General features: G+C 42.0%; 1 protein-coding gene across 1 annotated transcript in view; it reads left to right on the forward strand.

Annotated features, from left to right (window-relative positions):
* Positions 1–853: 853 nt before the first annotated feature.
* GNB4 (G protein subunit beta 4) overlaps positions 854–20,342 on the forward strand; it is a 33,064-nt gene continuing 13,575 nt past the window's right edge. Inside the window, exons 1-2 of the mRNA XM_061353526.1 lie at positions 854–965; positions 18,204–18,300. Of these exons, the coding sequence (XP_061209510.1) occupies positions 18,244–18,300 (57 nt within the window). The 5' untranslated portion in view covers positions 854–965; positions 18,204–18,243. The remainder of the gene's footprint in view (positions 966–18,203; positions 18,301–20,342) is intronic.

Below are 20,342 nucleotides of genomic sequence, written 5' to 3' on the forward strand. Positions count from 1 at the left end.
CAAGGAGAAACACGTGACCTACTGGGCACAAAAGGCGAGATACGACTTTTATTGATCATGCCCACCGAGGCGAGGGCTGCTCACGAGGAGGTAATGAAAACGTGAAGTTTGGGGCCTCAGCCAGTGTCGCTTCCTGACACCGGTGAGCAGCTCACGCGGTCCCTGCAGCCCCGGGCTACACCTCCCGTCCCAGCCAGGCCAGGTCACGTCCTCCCTCTCCTCCCAGGTCACTGCAGCGAAGCGAGGCGATGTGGCCACCGAGTACCGGGGGCCGCTGCAGAGCAACCCGCTGAGTGCTCGGGGGGTTGAAGGCTCTATGGAAAACGTGTGCTCCCCATGGGCCGAAGGGAAGGAGCCGTTCTGATCGCAGCTGAATGCCGATTCGGCGGACACCCGTGGGCCAGTCGCCGCCCCGCGGGATGCCGCTTGCTCCGCCAGCCTGTTCCCAGCCCAGCCCTACCCTGCCCTGCACTCCGCTCCACCCGGGCCCGCAGACCCGCCGGGCGCCCGGAAGAAAGCCGGGTCCCTGCCGCCGTGCCGGGAAACCCACCCGCTGCCGGCATTCGGCAATACGGCCGCACAGCCCCACAGCTGCGGGGGGGGCGGCTTCTCCGCTCAGCGGCCGGTACCTAACACGAGGCTTCCGCGGACACCGCTGCTACACTGCCCCCCCCCCCGAACGCAGCCGCCCTGCTGCGGCCGAGGGAGCCCCGCCCGGCCCGGCCTCGCCCCTCCACGCCACCTTGAGCTACAGCGGGCTCGGCAAGCCTCGGCGCGGGGATCTCTGCGGCGCTATCTCTTTAAGCGCTCTGACGTCAGCACTGTGCAGCCATGGCAACGGCCCGTCACGTTGGCTGGGTCCATGAGGGAGGGGGAGGAGCTCCTCCCGTCGGGACTGAGCGCCATGGAGGCGGCGGCTCGGTGACACCCGCGCGGACCGTTACCCGGCGGCGGCGAGCCCGCAGGTATTTCCCTCCCGGGCCGCGGCGGAGCAGAGGATGCCCGCAGAACCTGGCCACTACTGGCGGAGGGCGAAGTTCTGCCAGGTTGGCAGCAGTGGCCGTCCCCCAGGGCTGCTTGAGGGCGGCGGCTGGTTCCGCGGGGCGGCCGGCGGCGTTCCACCGCCATCAGGGCAGCCTCAGCCGGGAGGTGCCCGCTGGCACGGGCAAGCTGCTGGGGGCTGCAGGCTCACTTCCTGCTCCGGCCGCCCCCGCGCCGCGCTCAGTCGCACACAGGGCGGGCAGGGGCTGCCGGCGGGCGACGGCCGCTCGGGGCCGGGCGGAAGGTTCCATCGCCCTTCCCGTCTGGGGCGGTGCTGCTCGGGTTGCGGAGCCGGGGGATGTGCTGGGTCCCATCGCCCCTCAGCGCGGAGCAGATGGAGCCGCTCCGGCGGGAAGCTCCGGCGGGAAGCCCCGGCGTGTCGCGTCCCCTGCCGCCCGGGACCACCCAGAGTACTCGGCGGGGCCGCGCCGTAGCGCTGCTACCGCCCCGCGCCCGCCGGCCCCCGCCCCTCGCGGGCGGCCCCATCCCGCGGGTGGGAGGGGGGGAGCATGGGCGGCACCACCACACCGCAGCGCTGGGGGAAGGGGGCGGTGCTCGGCGGGGAGAGCCCCGCCGCAGCGGGAGTGAGCGCTGAGGCTGCTGCGGGTGTCGCCGCCAGCAGCGGCCCAAGGGCGGCCGGAAGCCCCGCTGCGGCCCTCCACAGCAGGTAAAGACCCCTCGACGCAGGTAAAGCCCTGCGCTCCCCACTGGGCCGCTGGCTGGGGCCGCGGGCGGAGGGGGCCTGCCAGGGCGCCGCCCTGAGGATGCGGGAGGGTGAGGGGCGCTGTCCTGCCCCGGGGTTGCGGGCGCAGGGGTCTGTCGGGAGCGGCTGGGCGCAGCGGAGTTGGGCGGCATCGTCGGTTTCTCGTCCCATCCCGTCCCCCTCCGTCCCAGAGCGCGGGCATGCCGAGGCGCCGCGCCCAGCCCCCGCGGAGGAGGGTGTTGTCGGGGCAGGGTGAGGTCTCCAGGGCGTCGTGGCCTTAGGGCAGGGGACCCGGGGGGGGGCCAGGAAGGGAGGGAGAGGTTCGTCCTCAGGCTGGGCGGTGAGAAGCGGAGCGGACGGCTCCAGCCGCCTGGGGAGCTGGTGGCAGAGAGATCATCTTGGTGCCTCTTCTCGCCTCGGTAGCATCTTGTGCCTGGGGGTCGTCAGGAACAGGCCCGGGGCTGAAACAGTAGTACCAGCAGTGTCGGTGGCAGGCTGACCTATGCGCCGGGCTGTCCAGAATGCTCCTGCCACCCCAGCAGTGTCAGACAGCCCTGCAGTTCGGAGTTGAAAGTCTGTACGACTGGCAGCAACAGGCAGTTCCCCGGTTTATGGAATATGTAGGAGAACTCTTATTTTTTATTTCTATACCTGTCTAGAACTTTTTTGGGTTTCCATAAATTTGTGTTGTGGCCAGGGGTTATGTCATATGTTCATCGTGTATTTTGCGACAGGAGTAAATCTGAAGGTACTCTCTTCAGGAAAAGTGCAAAGTCATTAGATGCTTTTTGTGTCACTCTTAGTAAGTATTGCTGGCTTTCACATCCAAATTTGCATCCCCCCTCTCCCCGAAAAAAGTCTTTTTAATTTTATTTGCATTTCCTACTGAGGTTATCAGCTTCTTTAATTTTTAGTTTGGTTTCTGTTAGAAAATGTGAAAAGCATCCACATCGTTTATATCTGTCAGTCAAGTTTAGCTTATGCCATAATATTATCTGAACTAATGCAAAATAAGCCTTGATCTGTTCCCTCTTGTTAATTATGCAGTTTGGGAATGGACATGTTGTCTTTTATTAGAATTGATTGTTGTAGCTTGGAAAATACGTGATTTTCCAGGCTGGTTTTCAGTTCTGAGCTAGGAGCATGGTAAGTCTCAAAGCTAAGTGCAAGTTGAGGAAAAATTTGCTTAGAGTTTAATTTGATTATATATAATCAGTTTCTGAAACATCAGAGTAGTAGCTGTTCTCTGCTAGGTAGAGTATTAAGAAAGGAAGGGGGGAAATGGCAAAATGCTCTGGAGACCTTTAAAACTCACCATAAAAGCATTGGGAGAGTTGAAAACTGTCATTTTGAGTCTGATGAGTTTTACGTGTTCAGTGGAGTTTTGTATTCTAGTTTGGTCTCTGCTTGAAAAATGTTTTGTCCATTTTCTGCTGCCAGCGTGAACTGGGAGCTTGGAGCACTTGGTCTGGGGGAAGGGGTTCCCCAGTTATAGCTGGGTGCTTTTCCTCTTTGGCCAGTTGTCAGCGCAGGCTCATTCTGATTTGTAGGGGTTGCAGTGCTTCACTTGCAGAGTTCACTGAAAGAGCGTTTAATGAGCTTTACACAATTTCATATACCTCCCTAAGCATAAATGGAGGATCCATAGATTTTTGGCCATTCTTGTGGGGAGTAGGGGTGATATCAGGGGACATGAGCCTTCAGACTAATTTGAGGGTGCAGAAGAAAACCCAAAGCTGCTCTCTGACTGCTAATAGAAATACTGGAAGTGATGTAAAAGATGACTAATTTGACAATTAAATGACAGATACAACAGATGTAATTACTGGTTAAAGTTGGGGAAAGTCTGAAGTAATGTTAACAGGAATAATAACTGTATCAACAGATCAAAACAAAACAAACCACATGACAAATCCCAACAATCCTGAAAGTATTTTAGTGGGATGGGAATCTTCAGTGGGTTTTTGCAATGTTTGTTTGTGAATCTTAAACACAATAGCTGTGGTGAAGTTAATTTGTGCTTCCAAAAAACAGACTGATTTTTATCTTGAAAGAAGGGGGCTAGGAAAAAGAGGGAGATCGTACATACATGGATATGTCTCGCTGTGTGTTTAATATAGCAAAATAGAGGCAATATTGAATTACACATTATTTCTTTGAAATGAGCAGTTTTTACAGTGGGCAGTGTAGAAGAGTTGTGTAGATTTAATACCGTGAGAAGCAAGCCTATAATACCTGTCATCTGTTAATCATGAAAAATTTGATCAGGTTACAGGGGCATCTTTTTCTGTATCTTGTATTGTTGAAGTGGTACAGCAAATGGCTGGTGGCTTTCTCTCTTGTTTATCCTGTCCTGAGTCTCAAAAAGTTGGTCTTGATTGACCACTTGTGTCATTTGAGTCTTAAATAGAAGATTGTTGGCTACAAATGTAATGAAATATATAATGGATAATGAAAGGTTCAGCTACATCTTTATGTTGCTTAAGTACTAAGATATCTAGTGTTTAATTTGTCCAGGTATTTTAATTTTCCAAACAGTTTCTAAAGAAAAACCTAGCACCTCATTATAAAACCTTGCAAAATTATTCTTGCATACAGAACTGTGCATAGTTCTCTCCTAGAAGAACTTTAAAAAATGCAACAAAATTGATGAATATGAGATTCTGAAGGTGAAGTAAGAAATAAAACCCCAAACCCTACAATATTGTAGATCTTCCTCAGTTACTGTCTTCTCTGCCAGAGTTCTGGCATCTGACAAAAGACTGTGTCATTGAAGACAGGGTCATTTGCTTTATTATCTTTTTAACATCAGGAGTCATAACAGTCTCATCAAACTAGTAAGAAATTAGAAATCTCTGAGCTCGATGTGCAGTGCATGCTCAGGGAATGTAAATACCAAGAGACAATGATAATGCAGTGATTATGCTTTGTACTTAATACCATCTGAGAATATAAATTCTCAGCTTAATGCAGTTAACGTGTGCCTGGAACTTGCTATTTAGAAAGTATGCATAGTATTGCCAATCAAGAAAATATTTTTTTTCCAAGTTCCACCAAAATTCTTTTCTCTAATTGGATGCAGACCTGTCACTTATTTCATCTTTTTAAGTGTGTAATTAAATCTAGTTGTTACTGTTTTGTTCTTGTATGAAACCTCTGTGTTTTGCAACTTGGACTTTTGTCATAGAATTTATGTTAAAGATGCTAAACAGAACTAGAGCAAGTGATCATGAAAAATGTGAACATACACTGTTTTCTTAAGGCTGTGGTTTGATGTGATATTAGGGCAGAAAGCTTAAAGAGCTTTCTAGATAATGTGAGGCAGTGATATACAACACCGCAGCTTTAATTTAAAAGGATCTATATTGTTTCAGATTGTGTTAATGTGTTCAGCAATGTGGGAACAATGAAACAGTCCATCTTTGCAGAAAGCCAGAAACAAAAGAGCAAGAGGTGAACTTCTTAATGTTTTGAATGGATGTCAACTTGGATGCCATCAGATGCTCGATGTTCTGATTATTATGAGTTGCAAGTACAAATGGACATTGGCTAGCAACTAGTTATGCAGTGAAGATAGTTTCATTTCCTTTAAGGTGTCTCAGCTTCTGAAAGTAAATGCTGACATACAGTAAAACAAATTCTGATTCAGTTTCTGTAATTCTTGCAGCCTGTTGCCTTCTGAAAGGACTTAAACTGGAAAGGAAGGAAAAGACAGAAGTCTGACTTAAATTAGAGTAAAAGACAGTTTCAAGTTCCACCTGTTATATGAAAATAGTTGTTTGGAGGCAAAATAGTTCTGCCAATTTGCAGAAACTGTTGTTATCCCCTCTTTCTTATGTTAGATCTCAGACAAGTATTAAACATGGATGTTCAGCATAAGCCAAGTGTTTGAGTCATTATGAAGCCTACTATTTTGAAACACTAGAAAAGCTGAGTAATATTAAGATTAAAATTAATTTATAAGATTTTAATTTTCAAATGGGAGAGAGGGAACCAAAATAAAACCATCAAATCAATCACAGGATTCAATATGTTTCTTAAGTGAGATTGAAGAGCTTGGAGCTGCACTTTCTGACTGGCTTGGCATCTTTGACAAGAACAAATAACCTCACCATCAGCAGTGGGGACTCTTGGATCTGTTTGTTTTCATAGTGCAGTTATTAGTTCAGTTGTCAGCATCTCATCTAGCACAGGAAACCCAAGCAGATTCAGGGTAACCTGAAAAATTGATTCTTGTTGGGTTAATTTTTGTCTTAAGTTTTTGCTGCCCTATATATATATATTTTTACTGTAGTAATTATTTCTAAAATATATTGCAGTTATGTAAATTTAAATTTACATACTAAAATGCAGTTTGTGCATTTGTACATCTTTAAAGTCTTAAAGGTGTTTATTCATGATCTGTTGTTAAAACACATATTTAAAATTGCTCTGATAAAAAGAAATACTTGATCTGAGTGTTTTTCTGGTGACCCTTTCTATCTTGGCTGATCACTTTAAGTGATTGTTCATGTAAACCAATTTTATCCTAAGCTTGGAAATGGAAGACATGTTCCTTCCTTCAGATTCTTGATTTAGATTGAGCTTAGTTGTTACTGGGCTGAAGGAAATACTCAGGTGGCATATATAGCTGCTACACTTGTCAAAAACTGATTTAAGACAGCATGAATTTAGAGCCTCAGTATGTATCTAGTGACTCTGGTCAGTCTTGGTGATTTGACTTAAAGATTTTGGCAGCGCAGTGTAATGTCAAGTCTCCTAAAAAATTAATGTATCTGTAGTATATTAGGTTTTGGGTAGGTTTGTTCTAGAAAAGCTCTTCTCTCCCCTTCAAATTATAAATTAGGTTTAAACAAATGTATTTATCTTGTGCTGCTGTGTCAGAATGCGAACTGGAGTACTTTATGTGTGCATGTTGGTGATGGGAAGGAAAGGAAGTACAAGAGCTCATCAAGTTTTGTAGCAATCTAAGCATGAGGTACAACAGGCAGAGTTAAAAAAATGACACAGCAGAGTTTTCACGAAAACACTAAGTCCAGCTGCTTCAAATAATGATGATAATACCATTTTCCTTCCATTGGATCGGTAGGAAGGACACAGTAGGAATGTTTGGGTGCTCCTAACCATCTTGGGGGAGAAGGGCAACGGTCCACAGGAAAGTGTTGCAGTATTTCATAGGATGTTAACTGTCCCTTTTAAATCTTAGTGACTGACACTTGAAGGACAAGAAACTTCTCTATTGCGGTTGCTCTTTCTAGTAGTTTGAATACAAGGTGTCTAAGCAAAAAAAGCGATCTGAAGTATGGATAATGAGGTGGCCAGGAAGTAAAACACTCTTAAAATACACAACAGAAAGGGGAAACTCCTCTGTTGTCCTAAAAGCAGCCTAAAAGAAGGAGTTGGATATTTTTATTTTTGTACAGCAGGATAAAAATGTAATACAAGTCCAAAGGAAAAATGCTGGTAATGAGTGTGTGATGGTGTCAGCACTGTGTTGCTGTTAGGCTTTAGGAAAAAGCAGCAAATTGGGAAGGTCAGGTAGCTGGAGGCAGGAAGTCATAGAAGCTTTTTTCCCCCCTCTCATCTCTTATAGTTCGTTATAAATGCAAATAGATGTGCATCAAAAGCCAAACATGCACTTTGAAAAGGGATGAAATGAGGAAAATTGATTTTTCCTAATGGTGTTGCTTCAGAGGTTTGAGCAATTTTCTCTTCTCAATCTCTACAGAAGCCTTATAGCCCTGAATTGGAGACTTTCATAGTAACTTTTGACAAGATGACAGCTGAGAGCTTAACTCCTTAAGCAAATAGTTAAATTGATTGAGAGTTTCGTTGGTATGGCTAATGTTTGCCTTTTTGTTGAGACAGGTATCGTTTTGCTTTACACTTGGCTTAGTAATCTTTCAGACAATTGATGAGAAAAATGCTAAACTAGTAGTATGCATATGCCAAAGGTTAAAAGCCTTACAAGAACAGTGTCAGCTCTTTGGTGAAGGGTAGAAGCAGAGATGATGTACTTGGCTAGGCTACTTTTGACCCAGCTCACTTTGACCGAGATATGTAGAAAATATTTACAAGAACAGAAGTTTCAGTGGGTTGGAAATATAACCTTCAGCAAAGCAGGTTGTGGAGCCACAGGCTCTCTTGTGGCCACAGTGCCTGTCAGATACATTCCTGTCTATAACCTGGGGCTTTGTCTCCGCAGGAGAATTTTGCTATTTATAACCCAGTGAGTGTCACATTTTCATGGAAAAGTTATTGTATTAAAAAAAAATAATAAAAAATCCCAAAGTGACACATTAGAGAAGATTGATTCTAGTGGGAATATTGTAATTATTTCCTTCAGCATGTTCTTTTCCATCCTTTTATGTTGGAAACCTTATCTAGAGTAATTTTCCTTCTAATAGCCAGGTGGGTAATTTCTGACTTTTGGGCACTTACAGTTTGTATACAGTTCATGTGACCTGAATGTCTTTTTATTCTTTTTGGGCTGTGAACTCTACAAATATATTTGGATTTTAATGCATTGTAAAGGTGTGAAAAATAATCACAAGTTTAATTTACAACTTATTTTTAAATAATGCCAGTTTTATCTAGATAGGTTTTTTTTTATGAGAGGTTTTTATCTTGCCTAAAAGTTTTTGTGTTCTTTTTTGTCTAGATATAATCAGTATGCTTAAGATATTCCTACTGTAAAGACAGCCTTGATTTTGAGAACCCTGCAAGTATGAACATAGGAACACGGTGGTACATCCTGCTTCAATATAGTATCTTTCTTAAATACTTTTATTTTTTAGTAGGTGGCCATTTGAAAACTGGAAATACTGCATGAGAAACATTAAAAGCAATTCAAAAGAGTATGGATCAGATATATCAATCTCATCAGAAGTGGTACCTGTGGTAGTTACACAGCCTGTGTACTCCTAATCCTGTACTTGGGTTAGTAGGAGTGAAAAACAGTACTTGGGGTTCTCACTTTCTGCTCTTGAGATTTCTAATTCAGTGTCCCTCTGTAAAGTGAGGTTGCTGATAGATTATTTTCTTTTACAGGCCTATGATAGTATGTATCTCAAAGAAGAAGAGAAGAGAGAGAAACCTACTAAAGCAGACTGAACTCCAGTCTAGAAGAGGACTTGATATTTGTGGCTTGAATCACAAATAATTGACCAGAAATGTGTTGTGAATCAAAAGCAAAATTAAAATTAGACCTGAGGGTAATAGTTTTATCTGCTCTTTGGATAATTAGTATAAAAAAACCCAAAGGTTTTTATTCCCTTGTTTTCTTATGAAAGACTACAGCTGTATGCTAAATGTTACAGCTGCATGATTATGTGAACTGCATAATGCCTCGCTGTAACTTTGGTACCAAGGGAGTGTGTGTGGTGCTGAATGGTGAGGAGGAGGGAAGGGTGCTGAAGACTATGTATAGATCAAATGCATTTTTTTTTTCCCCCCAAGCTGGTGAAACATTAGAAAGGGTGCAATGTGTGTGTAACTGGTACTGCTGGGGTCTCTTCTCCTGAAGTGTGTAAGAATGCCCCACTTCAGAAAACTGTCAGTCAGGAATTATTTCAGTCAAGCGAATAGTCATCTCAGTTGAATTGAGGCACTTGTCCTGTAGAAGGTATTAATGTTTGTTAATGTGTGTCTTCTCCACTGACTTTAAACTTGCTTTTTTTCTGTGTACTTCATGAATTTTATGCATACCATTCAGTCTGCACACTGTCAGAAAACAGGAGGCTGCTTAAGCAATCTTTTATGCATGTAGGTGCCAGACCAGATTTTGTATGCATAACACTGCTTGGCCCTACAAGATGCAAGGGTACTCTGCCACTGCAGTAAATATCAATGTGTTAGACCCTTAGGAAATTCCAAAATCAAACTTGTTTAGAGATGGATTTAAATATAAGTGGTCTTTCAAAATGACTTTGAATTGTCCCTCTACGCTCTTCGTAGGAAAACTTCTTAGAATAGCTTCTGGGTATAGCTAGGTATTTGAAGAGAAATATAACAGTGTGTTAGCTTGCTCTGTATGTCCTCAAGGAAAAAAAATGGACTGGAACCATCTCTGTCTTGTTACTTGGGGTTGTATCTTTTTGGCTTAATTAAGCTTTCTTGTCATTTCTTACTTGTTTTGAATTGTAAAACCAGTAATAATTTGTTCAGTGATGGACTGTCCTGTGGTCAGTGATCCAAATTTTCACTGGAGAATTGTCATTACAGTCACTAAAGACAACACAATTTGAATTTCACAGGAAGTTCTGTTTGCAGGGAGTGTGATAAAAATAAACCTGTGCTTGCATACCGAAATATTTTGACCTGGAAATGAACATAATGAATATAAGATGTGAGAATGTTACTTTTGGACTGTGAAATATTCATGACTTTTAAAATTCCTTGCTTCCTCTGTTTTTTTCAGTCTTGTGCTTGACACTGAATTTCTTGGGTTTTTCTTAGAATCTAGTGTGTGGGCAAAGAAGAGTAGGGGCTTTCTGTGCATGTTTTATGAATGTACTTGTCTGTGCTTTAGAAATAAACTCTGATATCTCTAAGCACCAAACACTCATCTAGTAAGCTGTCAACTTACTGTATTAAAAAAAAAAAGAGTAGAAGTCTAAAGTCACTGATCATTTTTCCTAGTAAACGTAATAGAATTCTTTCACTCATAATTTCAAAGCAGTGATTTTCTTTGTCTGTTTTGTAACTGCTGTTAAGAAGGTCGATATTTATTGGTCTGTTTTGTCTTCCATGGAAACCATAATCAAACCAGTCATCAGACAGAGACATGTTGTGATCTGTTAAGACTGGTTGTGGTGAGGGTTTGCTCTCTGTTTGACAAGCTGTGTGCTCAGTGGCAGCAGCACTGATAAAGTGGCATTGGCTTCTAAACCCAGCAGCACTCCTGCAAGATGCCTCTGCTTTCCTCTGTTAGTGAAAAATACTAAAGGTTGATACTTACCATACTGAATTCTGAAGGTGAACACGGATATTTACATTCATCTGGCTGAAATTACTTCTCTTAGTAACTCCAAATAGTTATTGCAGGAAATACAAACATTTTTGTGTGGCAGGCTTTATTTCAAAGTTGTATGAAAATCACAAGCTAAATAGCTATGTGTGTATAAATGGCACATACTACTTTATGATGTGTAGGGAGGTATGATGTGTTTTGTGGAGGAAGGGAGGAGCAATACTGTTGGCTTGAAACTGCTTCTGCCACACAGTTTGTGGGTGGGGTTGTATTTGTGATGTAAGTGTGTGGGGCATGTTGGCACACGAAGCAAGACTCTCTCCATATCCCACTGATCTCTTGTTTGCTTGTGGGTCTCTTCTGCAACCTCTCCTTTCTAGCTGTCCATGCAATTTTAGGCACATACATTCATCAGTTCCTTAAAATTGGGGATGGTATCTGTTAGAGAAATGGGTGTTTTGAGTAAGTTCTGTTAATATCCTTCCTCTTGAGAGGCGTTGGTTGATTATTTCCTGTTTTTGTACCAAAGCTATAATGGAGACATATCACTTTAAAACACTTCCAAAGTGTGCAGAAGTGCAACAATAGCGCTGACCTCAGCGAGTGAGGTCACACCCAGGCTGCTTCCTGTTTTCTTCTTGGGTAGACCAGAGGCCCTGAATACGGGAGAACCCTTCTATATATGTGCCCTGGGGGCTCAGAAATCGGAGTGACAATTAATTCTGTCTTACAAAATGAAAATTTAAAAATCTTAAGAAAAAGATTTAGTTAGGATTTCTCATCTTATTTTTTAAATTATAACAGTTTTCTTAAAAAATTTACCGTTATTCTCTTTCTTTACTAAAATGTCTGTGTTCTGCAACATAAATACACTCCTCAAAAGTATACGTAAAAGAAATAGCAAGGAAGGAGATGAACTGGCAAGGTTTGAGAGGAGAGAAAGAAAGAGCAGGATATGCAGTGGCACAATTAGAACCCTTATATACTGTTACTCCAATTTATGCCTCTCTGTTCAGATTTAAGTATTAGTTGACCAGTATAAAAGCTTCTTGCTTTGTTGTCTTTGTTTATTGATGCAGGATAGCTACAAATCAGAACAAAGAATTCTTGGGAAAATAAATAGCTTGTAAGCTCTGTGAGAAAGGGAGGAGAGACAACTTAGGGCCAAGGTACGGGGGGGGGGGGAAAGGCATTGTGTTTAATTTTCTTGTGTGGAGAGCTGGGGGTGTGTGTGTGTGTGGTCTTCAAACAGCTCTGCTATAGTAAATATATTACGTAAAATTCCAACTGAAATACTGTTTATATATGAAGGTATGTAACTCCAGCATAGCATTAATGCATTTATTTCAAGTGGCTGTTGTGCAGGCAGCAGTTCCACTTTATGCAAGGCTTTGTCCACTGTGTCAGAGTTTGTAGATTTTGAACTGTTCTTGAATATTGCAAATCCGTTTCCTTCAGGCTGTGAGATATAAAACCTCTTTCATGTTTTTCTTCTCTAGTCATGACTCTGAGAAGACATAAATGAGCGAGAAAAGTTGTTGAAGTCTTGGTTAATGTCACTAAATAAGAAAAAATGTTTTATCAACGTTTTCTTTGGCACACCCTGAACACAGAAAGTATTCGATTTGTGTATGCGCTGGAGGTCAGCTTCAGAGCCTGAATCCCATTGTCCACCACTGTTGAGACAGCAAAGCCTGTGTACACTGTCAGCAGTTACTCAAGGTAACTTTACACAGGTGACTTCAGCATATAAAGGTTTTGTGGACTGAAGCCTGAATGTGAGTTACAATACAGCCCACTAGAGAGGTATCTGGAGTATGTCCTCCTGTCGTCTTCCTGTAATTAGTAAAGCCTTATAGTTCCTTATGTTTACCCACCTGTGTGATCACTAGTAGGAGTGAAACCACTTCTTACTTTCGGCTGCTGTGTGTTGATCACTTGGGAGATGTTACTGCTTATACGAGTCAAAAAGCTGAGGTTGATATGTATAGGTAATCACTTTGTTCTAAAGGACTGGTGTGTTTTTTTTGTTTTGGTTTTTTTTTTTTTTTTTTTGTTTTTTTTTTAATACAAAATGAAATTCTTGACTAAATAATTCTTAGTCTATAGCTCTGAATAATCCAGACAGGCAAACTATCTGCAGTCTCTTTAATCTCTATGTATTTGGCACAAAACCAGCAGTGCTTTGTTGTGGGGAGGGTATATTGACACTTATCTAGTCATTGGTTTTGGTTTTTTTTGCTCTTGCCTGTATGGTGATTTTTACGTGGGAATAAGCTGGGCTTGCTGAGGCAAGTACAAATGTTCCCCCCCCCCCCTTTTTTTTTTAATATATATTTTTTTAAAGAAACCAGATTTCTTAGCATCTTAGTTTGTAAACTGTTATCTTCTCTGAGACAGAAATAGCTCTGCTTTTCAGAACGAAAGGTTCCCATCACTAGAAGCCTGACTATTCTGCTTTGAGTAACCTGCAAATATCAGACTATTTCCTGGCTCTGCAGAGCTGTGTTGGCTCTTGGTCCCTGCACCAGCCTTCTGCTCAGTGCTGTGGGGTCAGCAGATCCCTGCCTGATGAACTCCTGCATCCCAGCTTGTGTAGGCACTGTGTCCTGCTCTGCTGCTGTCCAGGGTGTCACAGAGATCCTGGGCTTGGTGAATCTTTTTACAGTGTGTCCTCAAGTGCTTTTGGAGTGATTTTATTTTTTTTAATATTTTTTTTTTTTTCCAGAGAAAAGAAATTTGCTCCAACATTTGCAGCCACAGTGCTGGCGTCCACAGGTTGCAGCAAAAGTACTTTGGAGACAAGAACCTGTGCTAATTTGTCACTGCCTGCCTGTATAATGAAGAATTAAACTTAGCAAATTATGCTGCTACTGAATCAGGCATAGTGTAAGGGGTAATTTATATGTGGAGCACTCAAGCCTGCCAGTGTCTTTCTTGACACTAGATAGCTGTGGAATCTTAGTTAATTATTTTGCCTTGGGAGGCACTTTATTTTGGTATCAGCAAATTCACTTGTACAAGTCCACTGAGGAAAAATTGCACTGAGGTACAGTTCAACCTACAAATGATATTACTTTTACGAAGGCAAAGATGTGCTGCCTTTGTTACACAATAGTTATTGCTCCCAATGAGCTCCCATGTTGTTGCTCCTGATGGGAAGCATCTCATGTCCTTGATCCCATTTCCGAAGCACTTGGGTGTCCTGCAGTGGTACACCCTCGGGCTACCAGTGGTATTAAAAATTTCTTCCTCTTCCTGTTGCTCATCCCCTTGAGGCCTTTTTGCCATAGCAGCTTATATTATTCATAGCACATCTTGCACATCATCAATTGCATTTGGAGAGAAGCATCTGGTGGCTTCATCAGGGTTTCTACCTGTGAATGCTGAAAAGCAGATGCCAATAGTATTCCACATCTAAGGTAACTCTAGTATTTTTTCTCTGACTAAATGTTTATTAAAAATATTAATAAGTCCGGGAGGTAGGCATTACATTAACCCCAGTCTCCTCAGGTGGTAGGAGGCACCCTGGCTGCCCATAGAAGTGCAAGAGGTGATGGCCTTGCTGTGGTCACAGCTGAGTACGATACAGCTGGGCTCCTGGGGAAGTTCATGTTCAGAATAAAGAATTTTCCAGGATGTGGAGCAATGCTTCTTCCTGGCTCTGTAGTATTTGGTCTTTCTGGAGGGGAGAATAGACAGGTTAAGTGGCCTTTGTAATGTAGTACGGGTTGGAGGTGAATCCATAAGCCCTGCAAAAGCAGTCCCAGCACTTAATCAGATAAGAAACAAGAGGGTTTTTTATCTGATGACTGGTAGCATTGGGAAATAGCACACTTCAAGGTTGTGGTTTTGACCTGCTTCTCACTGAGGACGTGTTTGTAGGATGCAGCCTCTGCTGCTGCCAGCCGTCTCAGTTCTGTGTTCTTGCTCTGCTTCACTGGTCACCTCACTGGTACACTTAACTAGAAACAGTATTACAGCAAGCGTCTACCTCACTGATACATTTAACTAGAAACAGTATTACAGCAAGTGTCTCCATCTTGACTGTGGCTTCCTCTCTTTAACCATACCATTGTAGCATTAGAAGCACTAAAACAGACCCAGATGTGTCTGCGTATGCAAGTTCCAAGCAAGTGCTTATCTTCTTGGGTTGCTGTCGTATGGAATCAGCAAGCGAGTCTGACATAATGAGTTCAGAGATGCTGCTTGCAGAGTTATTGTCAGTCAGGAAAGGCATCCATTAGAGTTTCCTCCCTACCCACTCCGTTTCTGTGATTTTCTTTGGGTACCTCAAAATAGTGCTTAAAAAATATAAAATCCCCAATGGAAGCAGTTTGCTCATGGTTCTGCTAAATACGTACTGGTGGATGATCATCTGAACACACAAGTAGTTGCACTGGGAGCCACAGCCAGCCAGTATAGCAGAGAGTGTTGGATAGACTTCAGTTTAATAGTTAAACTGTGCACTTAGTTTGCTTACTGTGTTTGTTTACACTATCCCAGTGTTTATATATAGCTTAATAATATCTGAGAGTTTGCTGTTCAGCTGCTGTGTACTGGAAAGGGACTTTAACACTTTAAAGCTAAAATAATCTAGTTCTAAAGTGAATCTAGATCTTGTAAAAATACGTACTGGCTTGGAGGCCATTATGTTCATTGTGGTATAGCTTGACCTTGAACCACTGATAATGTTTCTGCTAAGCAGTAATGCCAGTGACCTTGCAAATTTAGAACATACTGATGTTGCTAGGACTTTTCAAATACAAAAAAGAATTCTTTCAAAAAAGTATGCAAGATCATTGTCCTTTAATTTGCTTTTAAAATTTGCTTAGGAGTTGATTTTTAAGCTAAAGGTGGGTGGATGGGAAGGGCTTCTGGAGCTGGATTTTGTCCATGTAGGAGCTTGTACAGATGTAACACAATTTGAAGATGTTAAGCTTAACAGCTGTTTAGCTGCTGGTGCTTCTTGATACAGAAATGGCATTAATGATGAACAGTACTGCTATGAATGACAAGGTCATTAAGACTGACTTTGTATACAGCTGAAGTGCAGTATGGTCATTGATGGTCTTTGAATGCCAGTGCGATGTTACAGCTAATTTTCTAATATGCTTGCATTTTTACTTAGCAATAAGAAAATGCCCTGACTTTAGCTACTTGTGAAGAGCCATGTGTGCTTCTAGTTAAATAGTAATGGCACTTTCTTTATGGTCAGTTCCTCTCTGTGTTGATGTTACTGTTTACAGAGCACTGTGAAGTGTGTGGCACATCACAGGGCAGAAGCTGACTTCCCTTCTCAGAAAATCAGAGATACATCAACTTCTGTGTTAGGAATCTTTATCTTCTGTTAAAAATAGCAGGCAAGACTTCTGAAATGTTGGCAGGCATCACGGCTGGCTTGCTTTAGACCTTTGAATTCATTGTTTTGTCTGAGTTAACCTTTGTGTAGGTTCTAGAATGAAAAAGGGAAAACGTGCTGAAAAGGCTAATTTGACATTCTTCAAGCTGAAAATGGGGCTATATTTCATAGAGGTATACTATTTCAGTAAAATGTATTAAGATTGTAATTAAGCTTGATAGACTATAAAGGCATGTGATTAGCATGCATGCTAAAGTGATATTTTTAATGCTTGATTATTTCTTTTAAAAATCGGACAGTAGAGTTGATGGCTTCTGGTTTGTGCCTGATGTGCATTAGGCAGTATTAAATAGTCTGGCCTTCTGAAATAGGAAGATGGTAGTAAATAAAGTAGTTTCCTAGAGTATTTGCATACAAACTATAATGTCTTTGTAGTTGAGTGTAGGTTTGAGGAAGAGAAAGGTCTGAACTTAATTTGCTTATGTGTAGCTAAAAATACAAGTTAGACCTTCTAAGTCACCACTGGTTAGGATGTATTTTGATTTGGAGATGATCCAGTTTGTGTATGTGAGTTGATTCTGAAATGGACTTTATAGTGATATCTGTGGAAAACATGGAGTTTCAGATTGAAAAAAAGAGTAGGTGGGTAATTAATGAAGATGGACTTTTCTTGAGCGAGATGTTTTGTAGTTCTCAAGCACTTGCTTAAGCTGTTTAGTCCAAGGTTAATCATCTTGTTAGTAAGTTACTTTGAACCAGAACTGTTCACTGTTTACATCTGTGGAGTGTCGTGTTTTATAGATGGAGAAAAGCTTTCCAGAGTCTGTCTTTTAGAGCAAGTCACTACTGAACTACAGGGAATCAGGAGCCAGAGCAGACAAGGGGTTTTGCTAGAGGTGTACAACTTGCCAGATGCTGTGACCTTTCTTCCCCTGTTTTTTGTGCATTTTTCAGTGGACTAAATTGGAGGGACGCTACTGTATTGTGTCTCATATTTCAGTAAAAGGCTAATAATAATGCTTTAAATTGGTTCTTCTCCCTGCTTCTTTTCCTTCCTCCCTCAATTTTAATTTTGTAAGCAGTTTGACTTTTGTCTTTGTTTTTCTATGAGCGAGAAGTGTTTTGGGCTTTTTAGATAATGTCATGGGACCACCACCGCCACCTTTCTGGTGTGGTTTTTCTGTCATTAAAAACATACAGAGAAGTGCCTGGTGTGTTCGTGAGCCACCCTACTAGCTTATTTTCATTGCAAGGGTGTTGAAGTCTGCATGTATGTGAATAAAGCAAAAGGTTTTTGTAGTGGTGTTGGCTGTACTACTGCTCTGGGGATAAAGAGGAAAAATGCACTGAGAAAACTGTTTAACATTGAAAAAATCAGATGCAAAATCTGATTGAAAAAATTGCTACCTTGAAATTGGTCTGTTTCTTGATCTTTTTATTAAGGTTGCGTTGAGTCCTTGTTCAGATGAGAGCTGCTTTAGGCTGCTGTGGGCTATACCAGCATGAGAATGCTTTTAGGGATGGCGTGGTTTTCACTATCCATTTTCACTGTGTGGGTGCCTTGAAATAAAAACGTTATTGTGCCTTGCCCAAGGAAAATATGGGGGGAGGGAGGGATGATATACCCAAGTAGGAAGCTGCTATTTCAGCCGTAGTCCAGGGTTCAACATTTTCATCTTCAATTAAGAAAAAAACCCAAACGTTTGGATGTCATATGCGAAGGTGCTTTTTGTATTGTAGTACTGTTGAGCTCAAAGGTTAAGAAAGGTTTAAGGCGACCACTACAGTCTTTGCTCTCTGTTGCCATCTTGGGGTGAAGATTTACAGGGGTTTCCGGGAGGAGGGTGAGCAGAGTGGTGCTACAAATGCATTCAATAAGTATTTTGAAGTACAGTGGGTGTTTCTGTCGACAGTTGCTTCTGTATTCGAGCTCAACTCCATTTAATTCTGCTTTTCAGGCTTGTTCAGGAATTAAAGTACCTTCGTATTGCCAAATTGGGCAGTGCACTAAAGGGAAGCCTCTCTAAAGGCAGAGCAAGTATAAGTTCATGGTGACTTCGGGTTTGGTTTTATTTTTTTGAAGAGGAGAAAATGATACTGAAACTTACTTTTCTGCCCCCTGGCAGGTTTTCTTCACCAGTGGAGTATAAGAAGTAGAGGCTGAAGATGAGTGAGCTGGAACAGTTACGGCAGGAGGCAGAACAGCTGCGAAATCAAATCAGAGTAAGAATTGCTAATTGCTTATTCTTCATGATAAAGTTCCCCCTTTAAAGGAGTAAAATGTGAAGATCGCATCTATTACTTGCTTTTGTTCAAGTTGTACAGAGCTTGAAATATTTTGGGAGTATTTCTTTAAAAATTGGAAAAGTAAGCCGTTGATCTGATGAAATGCATTTGTGATGTGTCTTGAACAAAGTGTTTTATTTGCTAAGAAGTTTGCTGTTGTTTGGTACTAGGGATATTTGTGTCTGCAAATTTTTTTATTTTGCATTAAAAAAAATAAAACAACCCCAAAATGGAGCAGGAAACTGCCAGAACCCAGGCATGACAAGTAGGGGCTAAGGGTATTACAAAAGCTTATTCTGGCTAAAAGTGACTACTGTGCTGCCACACTTGGTAAACATGCAGGTCAAAGCATATGGAGTGCGAGGGAAAACCTTCAAGGGGTGGATGTCATTTCTACAAGCCTGATTTCTTTGCTTCCTGTTGATTTCTTTTTTTTTTTTTTTTTTGAAAATGTAGATTCCCCCCCATATGTGCTCATTTTTTGTTGAAATTACTCATTGAAGATAAACCAAGTATGAGCTCTCAGTTTACCAGAAATCTATTGCACGCCTCTGTATTTCTGTGATACGGTTTTCTGTAGGGAGAAAAGTACAGAGTATAATAAGGATCTTCAAGGCCTGTTTATGCCTCATCAAGATTTCCTTTTCCTAAACATGAAGCATTCATAAATCTGGTTTATATGGGAATGCCATATTTGCGAGCATTTCTATCAGCTCAGGCTACAGGTTTCCTAGAATATGTTGCATGCACGCTGACTTTTTCAGCATGGCATCTGCTGGCAGCAGTTGTTTTTGTGGTGGTTTGCTGCTTAGTACAGTGGATGTCAAGCTGCTTGTTAGCATCAGCCACATGGTAAACAGTACTTTGTGTGGTAGTAGTTGTACTACTGGGGACAAATGTTTTCCTGTCTGCTCACTCAGTATCATCCAAGGAGTGCTCTGGGTCCTGTTTTCACTTAATACACTGATGAAAGATAAGCAGGGATCGGTCAGTGTTGTGGCACTGGGTACCCCTTTTAGCAGCTCTGTAGAGGAATGCAAATAAATTTTAGTTTTAAATACTTTTTCTTAAATTTTGGCTTTATTAGGTCATTGTCCAAATAAAAGATATACATAATTTTTCAATTATTCCTCTCCCTGATATGTAGAGACTTTCTCATTATACTATGTTGAGGTGAGCCAGTTAGCCTTAATTCAGTCTTAGTAATCAATCAGTCTATGTGAAATTATGTTGTGTGAAGAAAGAGGTACCAGGCAAGTAAGAGAGCTAGACTGTGTTGCAGGAACATTTGGGTTTAAGTTTTAGGTCATAAAAATCTGAGTGTCTCTTTGTATAAGTATTTAGTTTTGTGGCTTTGGATGGATTCAACTTGTAACTCTGTCACTGAAAGTTGTAACTGGATCTAGACAGATGTAGATGACTAATCATGATTATTGCTATTGGAGTCCTTTGGCTCAGCATTGGTAATCAGTGTTTGCCTCTTTGGACCTGAGTGCAGGCTCCTGATGATTTAATAGTCAAGAAACTTTCCGACCAAATAATTCAGTTTCATATTTGTATAGGTGATTATTTATCTTGCTTAGTGTGCTTATCTTCGCACAGTTTTCTTTATGAATTGGTGTGTTGTGTGGGATGGGTACCAGGACAGATACAGGATCTTAAAAAATAATAAAATTGCAATTGTCTAGAATAGGGGGTGGGGTGGGAATTTTCAGAAATTATTGTTGATGCACTCCTGAAAAGAGATGAGGTTAGCAACAGCACTTGATGTTTTACAGATAGCAGTTTGCTGTTGTAGCTCTTTACAACTCTTGGGTTTTGCCTGATGTTTTAACGAACAATATAATCACAAAAAATCAGCTTTTTGCTTAAGAGTGAGGCCCAGATAAGATTGTACCTGCAGCTTCCTGAAGTAGAATAAACTCTAATGCGTAGCTTTCAGTTTCCCATTAGTCTGTGTTTTAGGTATGTTTAATGAT

Source organism: Neopsephotus bourkii, unplaced genomic scaffold (genome assembly GCF_033783945.1).
Source record: "Neopsephotus bourkii isolate Nb327-2 ecotype Australia unplaced genomic scaffold, CSIRO-AGI_Nbou_v1 NB_678, whole genome shotgun sequence".
Lineage (NCBI taxonomy): Eukaryota > Metazoa > Chordata > Aves > Psittaciformes > Psittacidae > Neopsephotus > Neopsephotus bourkii.